We start from the raw sequence: 13,703 nt of genomic DNA, 5'->3' as shown, positions 1-13,703 counted from the left end.
TATCTTATATACTTTTGGTGAGCTGCTTATGATTGACTGCAGCAGGGGAGGCAACCTATAGCACATGTGCCAAGGGCGGCATGCGAGCTGATTTCAGTGGCACTCACACTGCCCTGGTCCTGGCCACCAATCCAGGGGGCTCTGTATTTTAATTTAATTTTAAATGAAGCTTCTTAAACATTTAAAAAACCTTATTTACTTTACACACAACAACTGTTGGATTATATATTATAGGCTTACAGAAAGAGACCTTCTAAAAACATTAAAATGTATTACTGGCATGCGAAACCTTAAATTAGCGTGAATAAATGAAGATTCGGCACACCACTTCTGAAAGGTTGCTGACCCCTGGACTACAGGATAGGAATTATCCACAGAAACTATTAACGCATTCATTTCAAGAAAATTCACAAACAGAAAATGTTAAATGTTAAATTTGTTATATACATCATTCACTGTGGACTGCTGGCTCAACTCTCTTCTTTAATACTCCATATAAATCAATCAGTAATATTTTATGTCCAATGGAAAGAGAGTCTAAACACAGCAGTATCCTGCAGAAGATTAGATTGTCTTTCTTTTTTAAAAAGCTATCAGTTTCTTAGACTGCATCTTTATTAAAAATGTAATCTGAAGCCATTCAAAACTACCCTAAAAAAAGCTTTGAAGCCAGTGCAATCACACTGACATCCCTTCCTATCAGTACCAAATTATTAGAAGACAAAAGCTGCATATATTCCTGTATATAACAAGAAGTTATAAAAAATAATCAGCATCAATCATTCATGATACAGACAATCAACATAAGAGAAAAAACACTGCCAACCTCATCACCAGGCAAACCTCTCCCCATGTGGTAATAACATCCCACATGAAATGTCAGTGCTGTCCTCTGTATATGCATATAGGCTAAAATTATTCAGACTATACTGCATGGGCTCAACTTTCAAACACGCTGAGCACTTATGGCTCCAGTTGAACTCAGTGGTGTATATATATATAGGTGCTCAGCACCTGTAAGAAATTCAGGCTCCTTGTGAAAGAGACAGTTCTATTTCTTCCATAGGGAAAAGCTTCCATGTAATTCTGAATTACCTCTAAAAGAAGTGATGAGAACCTATACTACTCCCTTTGGGCAAAATATCAATGTTACTCCCGGGGGAATTCTGTGCCCCTGTGAGGTGCAGAATTTATACCTTCTGCAGATTTCATGGCTCCTCCACAGAAGAATGGGGGAGCAACGAAATCTGTGGGGAACAAACACCTCTTCTGCGGCAGCCTGGGTGCGTCTGTTGGGAGCAGCCAGCGGCAGAGAAGGTCACCACAGAGGGGAAGAGGGAGGCTGAGCATGCGTGTGTCCCTGGAGAGATGTTAAGGGGGTGGGGGTGGGCACCTGCCTGAGTGCAAACAAGTGAGACACACTCACTCTGCCCCTGTCGCTGGCTGTTGCTGCGCCCGGGGCTTGGAGGTGTAAGTCTGTGTGAAGCAGGCTCTGTCCCTGATGCAGAGCAGAAATGTAACAACTAAGCAAGAAGGCTGCTAATGTTCCCATCGTTAGTTATTAAGCCTCCTTTATCTTGCCAGAGTGGTATACAGGAGCCTTATTGTAAATGACAGTAACGGAATCCTCAGCTAGGAAGGTCTATGTCAGGGGTCGGCAGCCTTTCAGAAGTGGTGTCCCGAGTCTTCATTTATTCACTCCAATTTAAGGTTTTGCATGCTGGTAATACATTTTAATGTTTTTTTAAGGTCTCTCTCTAAGTCTAAACTATTGTTGTACGTAAAGTAAATACTTTTTAAAAAATGTTTAAGAAGCTTCATTTAAAATTAAATTAAAATGCAGATCTTATCAATTTAGTGCAGTGATTCTTAACCTGGGGTGGATACACCCCCCGGGGCAGGGCTGGTACAACGATATTTTGCGCCCTAGGCGAAACTTCCACCTTGCACATCAGTTCATTGAGGAGCAAATCCCCAACGAGCCTTTATAGACCCCAGGGGCCAGCCGTGCCCAGGGGCTGCTCCCCAGACCAGGTTCCCTCCTCCCCACCTCCTGAACTCCCCTGGAGGGTGCACAGCCCCCCTGCGAGTCCTCCCAATCCAACCCATGTGGCCCGCACCTCAAGTCCACTCACTTAGGCGGGCTTGGGCCCCTGCAGCAGCTCGGCAGGGAGGAGCCGCCTTCTGGAGGCACCAGAGAGCCAGAGCATCCCGCTTGCGGCAGCAGCAAGCCCCAGCCATGGAGGAGCCAGCATGGTGCAGGGGGGCAGCAGCCCTGCAAAGGCAGTAGCGGCACCGCTAGTGGGGAGCAGCTGAGCCCCGCTGCCCCTCCTGCTCAGGCTGCGGCCCAGCGCCTCCCCGGGGGCTCCTGCAGGGTGCAGTGGATGTATGTGGGCGTCAGCCCCCATGCGCCCCCTGGCTCCCCCCTTGCCTAGGGTTACCATATTTCACAATCAAAAAAGAGGGGAGAGCTCTGCCCTAGCCCCCATCCACTCCCTCCCACTTCTCACCCCGATGGTCCCAGTCAGAAGCCCCAAACCCCCATCCCCCGCTCCTTTTGCCCTGACTACCCCCTCCTGGAACCCCTGCCCCTAACTGCCCCCCAGAACCCCACCCCCTATCTAAGCCTCCCTGCTCCTTGTTCCCTGACTGCCCCCTACTGAGAGCCTCCCACCCTAACTGCCCCACTAGGACCCTACCCCTTACTTGTTCCCTGACTGCTCCAACCCTTATGAACACCTCTGCTCCAAGACAGACCCCTGGGGACTCCCATGCCCAACCACTCCCCACCCCGACAGGACCCCCAGAACTCCTGACCCATCCAACCCTCCCTCTGCTCCCTGACTGCCCCAAGACTTCCCTTACCATGCCCATGCCAGTCAGATGCAGGCTCCATGCGGAGTTTTGCCTCCATGTGGAGTGCTGAGGCAGCGGGGTGGGGGAGGAGCTGTGGGAGGAACAGCGGCTGCGGCTCACACTTCCTGGAGCCGCCGAACCCGAGTGCGGTGAGGAGGGAGCCGAGGGGCACACCTGCCCGGGCTGTGGCCTGGTGCTCCCCCGAGGGGGGCTCCTGAAGTGGATGCATGCTGGCGACAGGCCCCGTGCGCCCCCCAGATCCTCCCTCGCTGCGCTCAGGCTCTGCAGCTCCCGGAAGTGTGAGCTGCCGCCGTCCCTCTCACAGCAGGCTCAGGCCCCGTGCCCCGGCAGTTCACAATCCCGGGAGCCACAGAACGAGCGTGGTGAGGAGGGAGTTGGGGAGGTGCGCCTGCCGCCTGTCTGGGGTCCTGGCTGCATGCGCTGAGCAGGGCTGGTGGCTGGGACTCCAGCTGGCAGCCGCGTGCCAGGCAAAAATCGGCTTGCGTGCCAAAGATGGAGGAGGAGGATAGGGGACAACCTTGGTTCGAGCGATCATGAGCTAATTCAGTGCAAACTAGATGGAAGGATAAACAAAAATAGATCTGGAACTAGGGTTTTTGACTTCAAAAGGGCTAACTTTAAAGAATTAAGGAAATTAGTTAGGGAAGTGGATTGGACTGAAGAACTTGTGGATCTAAATGCTGAGGAGGCCTGGAATTACTTTAAGTCGAAGCTGCAGAAACTATCGGAAGCCTGAATCCCAAGAAAGGGGAAAAAAACCACAGGCGGGAGTTGTAGACCAAGCTGGATGAGCAAGCATCTCAGAGAGGTGATTAAGAAAAAGCAGAAAGCCTACAAGGAGTGGAAGATGGGTGGGATTAGCAAGGAAAGCTACCTTATTGAGGTCAGAACATGTAGGGATAAAGTGAGAAAGGCTAAAAGCCATGTAGAGCTGGACCTTGCAAAGGGAATTAAAACCAATAGTAAAAGGTTCTATAGCCATATAAATAAGAAGAAAACAAAGAAAGAAGAAGTGGGACCGCTAAACACTGAGGATGGAATGGAGGTTAAGGATAACCTAGGCATCGCCCAATATCTAAATAAATACTTTGCCTCAGTCTTTAATAAGGCTAATGAGAAGCTTAGGGATAATGGAAGGATGACAAATGGGAATGAGGATATGGAGGTAGATATTACCAGATCTGAGGTGGACGCCAAACTCGAACAGCTTAATGGGACAAAATTGGAGGGCCCAGATAATCTTCATCCAAGAATATTAAAGGAATTGGCACATGAAATTGCAAGCCCATTAGCAAGAATTTTTAATGAATTGGTAAACTCAGGGGTTGTACCGCACGACTGGAGAATTGCTAACATAGTTTCTATCTTTAAGAAAGGGGAAAAAAAGTGATCCGAGTAACTATAGGCCTGTTAGTTTGACATCTGTAGTATGTAAGGTCTTGGAAAAAATTTTGAAGGAGAAAGTAGTTAAGGACATTGAGGTCAATGGTAATTGGGACAAAATTACAACATGGTTTTACAAAAGGTAGATCGTGCCAAACCAACCTGATCTCCTTCTTTGAGAAGGTGACAGATTATTTAGATAAAGGAAATGCAGTAGATCTAATTTACCTCGATTTCAGTAAGGCATTTGACACGGTTCCACATGGGGAATTATTGTTAAATTGAAAAAGATGGGGATCAATATGAAAATTGAAAGGTGGATAAGGAACTGGTTAAAGGGGAGACTACAACGGGTCGTACTGAAGGGTGAACTGTCAGGCTGGAAGGAGGTTACTAGTGGAGTTCCTCAAGGATCAGTTTTGGGACCAATCTTATTTAACCTTTTTATTACTGACCTTGGCACAAAAAGCGGGAATGTGCTAATAAAGTTTGCGGATGACACAAAGCTGGGAGGTATTGCTAACACAGAGAAGGACCGGGATATCATACAGGAAGATCTGGATCACCTTGTAAACTGGAGTAATAGTAATAGGATGAAATTTAATAGTGAAAAGTGCAAGGTCATGCATTTAGGGATTAATAATAAGAATTTTAGATATACATTGGGGACACATCAGTTGGAAGCAACAGAGGAGGACAAGGACCTTGGAGTATTGGTTGATCACAGGATGACTATGAGCCGCCAATGTGATATGGCCGTTAAAAAAGCTAATGCAGTTTTAGGATGCATCAGGCGAGGTATTTCCAGCAAAGATAAGGAGGTGTTAGTACCGTTATATAAGGCGCTGGTGAGACCTCATCTGGAATACTGTGTGCAGTTCTGGTCTCCCATGGTTAAGAAGGATGAATTCAAACTGGAACAGGTTCAGAGATGGGCTACTAGGATGATCCGAGGAATGGAAAACCTGTCATATGAAAGGATACTCAAAGAGCTTGGCTTGTTTAGTCTAACCAAAAGAAGGTTGAGGGGGGATATGCTTGCTCTTTATAAATATATCAGAGGGATTAATATTAGGGACGGAGAGGATTTATTTAAGCTTAGTACCAATGTAGACACAAGAACGAATGGGTATAAACTGGACACTAGGAAGTTTAGACTTGAAATTAGACGAAGGTTTCTAACCATTAGAGGAGTGAAGTTCTGGAACAGCCTTCCAAGGGGAGTACTGGGGGAAAAAGACACATCTGGCTTTAAGACTAAGCTTGATAAGTTTATGGAAGGGATGGTATGATGGGATAGCTTAATTTTGGCAATTTATCTTTGATTATCAGCAGGTAAGTATGCCCACTGGTCTGGGATGGGATGTTAGATGGGATGGGATCTGAGTTACTGCCGAGAATTCTTTCCTGAGTGCTGGCTGGTGAGTCTTGCCCACATGCTCAGGGTTTAGCTAATCACCATATTTGGGGTCAGGAAGGAATTTTCCTCCGGGGCAGATTGGCAGAGGCCCTGGAGGTTTTTTGCCTTCCTCTGCAGCGTGGGGCATGGGTCACTTGCTGGTGGTTTCTCTGCAGCTTGAGGTCTTCAAACCACAATTTGAAGACTTCAGTAACTCAGACATAGGTTAGGGGTTTGTTATAGAAGTGGATGGGTAGGATTCTGTGGCCTGCTTTGTGAAGGTGGTCAGACTAGATGATCATATTGGTCCCTTCTGACCCTAAAGTCTATGAGTCTATGACACGCATGCCGTAGGTTGCCGACCCCTGGTATATGTGCTTTCTCCCTTTTTTCCCCTGTGCCACAGAGGCACACTGTAGTTAGATTACAGCTCATGATCTATTTTATTTATTCATTTAAAAAAAAATATAGGACAATGATTAGTAAAATTGTACGACTTTCACGAGTGAAAGTCTGAACAATTTAAAGTGACATTCTGTTTTTTGAAATGTAGGGTATTGGTTACGAAGTATTTGTAACTTAACTTTCATGTATTTAGGAAATGCTGAACAGTTATTGTGATTTTTTCTGTACAACAGTTTTAAGTAAATTATCAAAATAAGTGAAACTGGTGTGATTATACTGCATTATTTTGACAAAAAAAGCCAAATTTTGGATTTTGGTGCAGAGTTTTGGATTGTTTTGAAGCAGAATTCCTCCAGGAGTAAAATCATGGAAAAGTATTCAGCTACTCCATGTTCTAGGTTTATACAAAAGATTAAGCAATCAAATTCAAATATACTCTGACAAATGCCCAGAGAAGAATAGAAGGTCGGTGCCATGTTAAAGACATACCAAGAGGATATCACGGAAAGAATCATGACTGATATTTAATGAAAATGCTTACCGCTTGCAGTGCCTTTCAGAGGACTGCTCTCCAATAAATTTTCAACTATCAATCCTTTCATTCCTGAACTCTTCACACCTATACACAAAGCGTGTCTTTCTGGGTAATTGCTGGTTTATTTTCCCCCATTATTTTAGTACTTGAGATCTTCACAAACATCTATGAAATTCTCCTTACAACACCCTTGTGAAGCAAGCAATATTATCCCATTTTTACAGATGGGGAACTGCACACAAAAAACTCATGGAGGAAGTCTTTGTCAGAGCCAGGATACAAACCCAGATCTGATGACCAAACCAGTGCCTTAACCCCAAGACCATCCTTCTATTTTAGCTGGATTTAGGAAATAAGGCATTAATCAAACCTCACAACCATGTAGTTTTGGGGGTAAGGTTCATTTATGCCAATTTTACAAAAGTGGAAACTGCACAGAGAGAGACTGCATTTTCCATTGTTGCTAAGTAAACCAGTGGAAGAGTCAAGAAATGGAATCCAGGAGTTCCAATTTTTATTCCCCGACTCTGACCACTAGAGCAGGGGTTCTCAACCTTTTTCTTTCTGAGTCCCTCCTCCCCCAACATGCTATAAAAATTCCACAGCCCATCTGTGCCACAACAACTGTTTTTCTGCATATCCAGGGCCGGCGTTAGGTGGTAACAAGCAGGACAATTGCTCAGCGCCCCGTGCCACAGGCAGCCCTGTGAAGCTAAGATGCTCAGGCTTCAGTCCCAGGTGGTGGGGCTCGGGCTTTGGCTTTCTGCTGGCCCCACTCTTGCTTATTTTTGCAGACCCCAGAAACCTGCTCATGGCCCCCAGGGGGTTCTGGACCCCTGGCTGAGAACTGCTGCACTAGACCATAACTCTCTTTAATGTAAAATTCTCAAGTAGCTGGAAATTATTGTTTTCCTAGCAGTACACTGACATGCAGGTAACTTGCAGGTTTGAATTTAGAAAATAAACAAAGGAAAACAATTGTAAATGCAAAATAATACCCAAACACAATTAACTTTCGAAGAGAAGGGGAAGGGAGGGAATTAACTGGCAGATGTTTTACACAGTATAATTAACAGTTTATTTCAATGCTCTGTAAGATTAATTATGCTTCAAAACAGAAATTTAATGACAAATTACTAGTTTTTTAAAACCAAGGTCAATCTCCTACATTTCAAACAATCATCCTGTAGAGCAACAGGTTCATCTCTTCCATTTTGTTTTGTTATTGGCTATCAAAATGGTGCATCTAATAGAATATGAAACCAAGGTTTCAAAATGTCACACAGTCAAGACCTATGGTTCAGGAGTAATTTGGCTTCTTTCTCATTCATTAGTGAAGCAGAAGGTAAGAACTTATGCTTAGCTGGCGCTTGGCTGCAGACAGAAATGAAGGTGTACTTCTTGGTGGGTGACTGACGAGCAAATTTAGATGCTGCAGGGTTAATGCCTTGGGGAAGTTCTTGATTGCTGTTACTATTATGGGAATAATCAGAGCCTATAATCTTGTGAAAGTGAGAGAAATCTTAAGTCATGTACTCTTCTGGACTGGCTGGCAAGGAAGGACTCATACTTAAAGATTTTAGAGCCCACAGGAAAAATGAAGTAAAAACGGATTTTCAAATATTTGGGAGGGTCTGATTGTCTACTGCAGTTTTGTTTTTAAATCTAAAAGAGCAGATTTTTTTGTATTTCACCTGTCTCTCCTGATCTACACAGATCCAGCATCTTCACTGCTTTTACTGCTATTATTTTCGCTCTGCTTTCTACTGTGAATTTCATGACACAAAACTTACAACTAGCATCATAAGAACTGGAAGTGGATGCAAAAACAGAAACTGTACAAGCTGGAATCTGAAAGGCCTGACAGCTAGACAGGAGAACTAAACAGGGAATAAGGCAGAACCAAGGAGAGTGGAGAGAGGCAGTCAAAACAAACAAGTTTTAAAAAACAAATAAACCAGTGACTGTATTATTGATTGGCAGCTGGGGAAAATTTTCTTTGTAGAAATATCTAAATTATACCGTATGTGATAGTTATGAAATATTTTGGGTAATAATTACTCCAGCACAAAGACGATTTGCAGAATGGAGGTTGGTGGGTGAAGGAGCATTGTCCATTACAAATTCTCATTTCCAGATTAAGTCCAGTTTTTAATCCCACCCAGAAACACATCTTCAGTTGTCTCTCCCTTTGACTACCTTTTCCATGGCCTCTTCAAGTTCCAGGTTGCCAAACATATGGAGGATGCTGCTGCCCAATTCTCAAATGTCCAATAAATGCAAAATTAAGCCCATCTTTATAGAATTTCATTGCCCCATTATGTATTTCAGGATCCAATTGAAAATTCCCTTCCTGGACTTGATAACTTTAAAAAGATTTCTTCCAATCCACCTCACGGACATGCACTCTCTACTCCTCTTCTCATTCCTTCTGCTCACCTAGCCCCAACTTTCTCTCTGCTCCTAAACTCAACCTGTTGGGAAGGTGCCCCTGTCACATGAAATAAGCTTTTCTATATCTCACCAACTCCTGATCTTACTTCACATCCAGCTAAATCTCTCTTCTCCCTTGCCTCTAACTCTTAATGTCTCCCTGCTCTCATTTATTACTTAACTTAGCAATCATGTTACCTAACTATATGAAAGTTTTTAAGATATCACTTGTAGGAAAGATATTATAGACATGAAAAGTATATATTGTATTATTTTATGAAAATGCTCCATAACATGATCCATTTCTTGAAATAAATAAGTGACTAAGTATATTTTAGTATTCTTAATATTAATAGACTGATATTCCTGCCTGGGGAGTATCAATGGATCTATGAAAATCTCTGAACACATCTATGCCAAGGGATCTCAATCCAAACCTTCTAAAACTTACTACTTCCTTAACATACATCACAATTCCTTAAAAATTGCTTGCAACAACAATGGCTTGAGATAAAGATACATGTCAGCCTTAACTTCAAACTTCCTGATTTTTATTTGTTTGTTCTTCAAACTTTAATCATATAATGCTTCTTTAAAATATCCTGACTAAATTCCCAGCTTATTGAATGGTTAGCCTCTGTCCTTTGACCAGGAGGCTTTCAAATAGTACTGCAAATTACATAATAAAGAGAAGTTTAAAATGTAAGGCTAGAGAGAGCCATCTACAGTATAGAATGAGAAAGGAGGGTCTGTGAAACTTTAATTGATGGAAAAGTGCCACATAAATTTTAAAATATTTTGGGAGTCTTCTGAGATTTAAAAGAAAAAGCTCTTACCGTTTCCTTTGGAATTTGTGACTGGCTTTGTTCTGCACTCTAAAGGAAGCAAAAAAAAGAAAATAAATAAGAACATGGCTACGTAAGACATTCACTGTCTATTTGCAGAGGAAAGGGTCTCAATTCTGGCATGTAGAGGAGACGGGGGAGTGTAGGGAGCTGGCTGTACTCTGCAATCCGCAGCCACCCCACTCTGGCCCACAGTAAGAGTTGCATAGGAACATCTCTATCAAATCTTACACCAGACCTTGCAACATAGCCATATTCACATCCCCTATCAAGCCCCACGCCCTCCATTTCTGCCAGGAGTGATGAAGGTGTGGCAGTCAGCCCCAGCCCTGATCCCCCTCCTACCCTCCAAACTCCTCCATCCCAGCCCGGAGCACCTTCCTGCACCCCCCACCCCCAACTCCTCACCCACAGCCCCACTCCAGAGCCCACACCCCCAGCCAGAGAACTCAGGGGTGTTCTCCGCTTGCTGAAATGAGGCTACTTTACATGGTACAAAACTGGACAATCTTGTGCAAACATCTTACAGAAATATCTGCTGTCAAAATGCCTTGTGCCTCTCTCAGTGGAGGTGTGGCTTTGAGTTTGGCTGTGGTTGGGAGAGGGAGTGCTCATGCTCAGCCACTCCGGACCCCGTCCGCTACCACCCGCCTTTCCTTAAGCCTGAGTGTGCACATGCGTACGGGCTTAGGGGGAAAACATTCTTCCCCATAGGCCAGTTTGGAGATGTGTTTGGGGGACCGACTGGTTCTTACAGGCTTGGGCCCAGGCCCATCCAGGTACCCAGTGACCATCTTGCCACTACTGCTGCCCAGCCCTCCCTCTCTCTAGCTGAGGTATCGCTGAGCTGTGTTTCCAGGATGCTGTGGGTCTAGCCAAATGCCTTATTTGGAGGATTTTTTCTCTTTAGTCCAAAATAGCAAGATGGCTAGGGGTAGTTTATTTGGATTTTCTGGCTTCCTTGCAGCATCCTGGATACTCAGTTTTCTGGCCAAAAGGACTGGGAATAAGAACTGAAATTTCATGTTAGGAAGTTGTACGTGAACATCTAGTGAGCCACAACTTGCAGCCAGTGTCCAAATGAGGATAAAAGACTGAAAGGGCCACCTCTCAGAGATAAACATAAGTAAGGGATCCAGATATGGCAGGTGGAACTACTACCTCACAGGGCAAAGGAGAGATCTTAAATCTGTATCTAACTGCCTCCACCTTGGCTGAACCCAGGGACTGAACTTGGATCCTCTAGAACTTGCATTAAAGAGCTACATTCTCAGAACCGTAACATAATTTGCCTCCTCTGTGGACTGGGCACAAAGTGGTACCTCTTAGAGGCATCCTCATTCTCCTCACGGAAAGGGCAAGAGGATTTAGAGGAAGTCTGTGTCTATTGGCTAAGCTGAAGAGGACTAACCCAGATTAACTGGCTATATGGCATGACACCATTTAACACAGTGGACCCGAGAAAATGCCTGGCATTTTGGGGAAGGGTGTGATAGTCCCACCACTATCATCAGTTAAAATTAATAAAGTTGCAGCCTGACACTTGGCATTCCTTCCCTGCATTTGTGTTTTATTTGCCTGAGCATTCTGATCAAAGTAAGTGCAGGTTTCAATGCTGCTCGTGCTGAATGATTATTCTCTCATGTGCACATATGACAACACAAACTGTACAGATTTTACAGTAAACCAAGATATTCCCTTAATTACCTATGTATAAATAATACTGTGCACTTCCATAGTTCCTCCCAGCCAACAAACTCAACATGCTCTAAAGACATCAAGCTTCACGACTCTCCTGTGATGTAGGTACGTTTTGTACTGAGGCTAAATGACTGGTCAAAAGTCATACAGAAAGCCGAAACCACAACTTCTGACTCCCCAAATCAAATCTAAAGAACTCTTTATTGGCATGACAAGCCATTTAAGTGTAGCCAAAATGGAAATGGCTGTAATACTGAGTTTCTGTCAACAGACAACTCCCAGTCCAGTGCTTTATGCACAAGATCATATCAAGTAAATGTTCATGGAGTATTTACAGTCATGAAAACTCCGTTTACATATTGCTCATTAAATGTACTTACAATATTATTTGTAAGAAATAATTAAGCAATGTGGAAAAGATGGAGGGAAAGTGGGGAGGACACAAAGGACAAAGTATTACAATTGGACCATATGTAAAAAATTACATTTATCGTTAAAGGCAAACAGACAAAATTTTAGAATTTTTTTCCATATAAAACTTCTATATGTGAACTTCTTATAAAAGTCAGTAAGATGAATTGTTTTCAAACAAATTGTCTTCATTTCTTCCTAGTAGATGGAAGAGCACCGCTTCAGAACAAGTTTCAGCAGCTCCCCCACTACTTTTCTACTCCTGCTCTTCATTATGTTCTATGACAGCTGCCAGCTGAGCAGAGCTAGAACTTGCACCATGTCAGGGTGTAAATGAACAAATCTTTATGCAGTTAGGGTTCATCATGCATTCTGGGTTAGAATCTCAGCTAGTGTATTTTGCTGTAGTGCCATTGGAGTTACAGCAATTTACACCAGCTTTGTAATGATCTGGACCTCTGATTATGTAAGTAAAGACTTCTCTCTCCATCTACCACCTGCCATGACTATGCTGCTATACTGACTTCTGTCAAAATAGCACAGAGAGTGGCATCAGCACAGTAGCAGCAGGGAGGCTGTTGAGGCTCAACTCATTTAAAGGAGCTGATTCACTTCCTGATGTCAAAAGATATGCAATAAAACTAAAATTAAACTGAGGAAATATCAAGGTTAACATGTACTTCTAGGCTATTCTATATACAAGAACGTTAAATCTTTACAGGATTTTATATGCATTACTATTCATTACGTTATTACAACATTAAGGTTAATATAGAAATAATATGTACAAAATTAAGGTATATTCTTGTTTCTAAGAGTTTATTTACAAAACACACAAAAGTATTTTCATTCACCTTTACTGTAAATTACCAGTATTGTGAAAATTACATCACAGAAGCTTGCAAACCGATTGCTTTCACTGTTCCAGTCATTCAGAGGCATGTGATGCGATTTCCATACTATTCATTGATTCAGTCTTTAAAGGAAAGCTTTCATAAACCATGACATATCAGTACTTGAAGTCACATTCCAAAAGAATTAGGCTAACAAATTTAGCTCATCTGCAGCCTTCTCAGCCACTAGTTTTTTAGGGTTAAAAGTTGTTTTGAAAGATAAAAGACAGAGCAAGGACTGATATTAAATGCTTTAAAATGCTAAATAAAAATTCATTATTTCTGCATTAAAAATCCTGTAGAAATGAAACAATTTGTTCATCACACCAAAAAACACAGCAGTCGCTCTTATTCTGTCTGTTTATGAGAATGCATCCAAACAATTTATTTTACAGCTATATATTTATAACCACAACACTTTAATTGAATATAGAACATAATATGGTTTATATTCATAGTCTACCTTTTTATAATAAAAGTTATCATGGATAATAATCAGCAAAATATGTGTATACACTTTGCAAGTTGAACAGGTGCAACAAACAATGATTGTTTCATTTCACTCAAATTATTCAGAATACATTCTGTGAATTACCCTGCTAAATTAATAACAGCGGGGGTCCATACCACATAGGGGATGCTTTATATTAAAATAATAACCTTTTTTCCTTCTAAATTCCTCTTTTGGTACCATAGCATTCATATACCCCATTCTGGCTTACTTTTAAGTGCTTAGAAATTTTTTTGATCAAGTGATAGGACAAATAGCAAGTTTTCAAACACAGACTCATGAGTGTAAAAGGTATGAAACAATCCACTTG

At 42.7% G+C, this 13,703-nt stretch overlaps 1 protein-coding gene across 10 annotated transcripts in view; it reads right to left on the bottom strand.

Moving 5' to 3' along the window:
* Positions 1-13,703, bottom strand: part of PARD3 (par-3 family cell polarity regulator) — a 658,805-nt gene that overhangs the window by 241,680 nt on the left and 403,422 nt on the right. For all 10 annotated transcript variants that reach the window (XM_050939008.1, XM_050939012.1, XM_050939010.1 and 7 more), the window contains one exon: positions 9,869-9,907. In XM_050939008.1, the coding sequence (XP_050794965.1) occupies positions 9,869-9,907 (39 nt within the window). The remainder of the gene's footprint in view (positions 1-9,868; positions 9,908-13,703) is intronic.

Source organism: Gopherus flavomarginatus, chromosome 2 (assembly GCF_025201925.1).
Source record: "Gopherus flavomarginatus isolate rGopFla2 chromosome 2, rGopFla2.mat.asm, whole genome shotgun sequence".
Taxonomy (NCBI): domain Eukaryota; kingdom Metazoa; phylum Chordata; order Testudines; family Testudinidae; genus Gopherus; species Gopherus flavomarginatus.
Note: the sequence above shows the minus strand (reverse complement) of the source record. Positions and strands in the feature narration are given on the sequence as shown.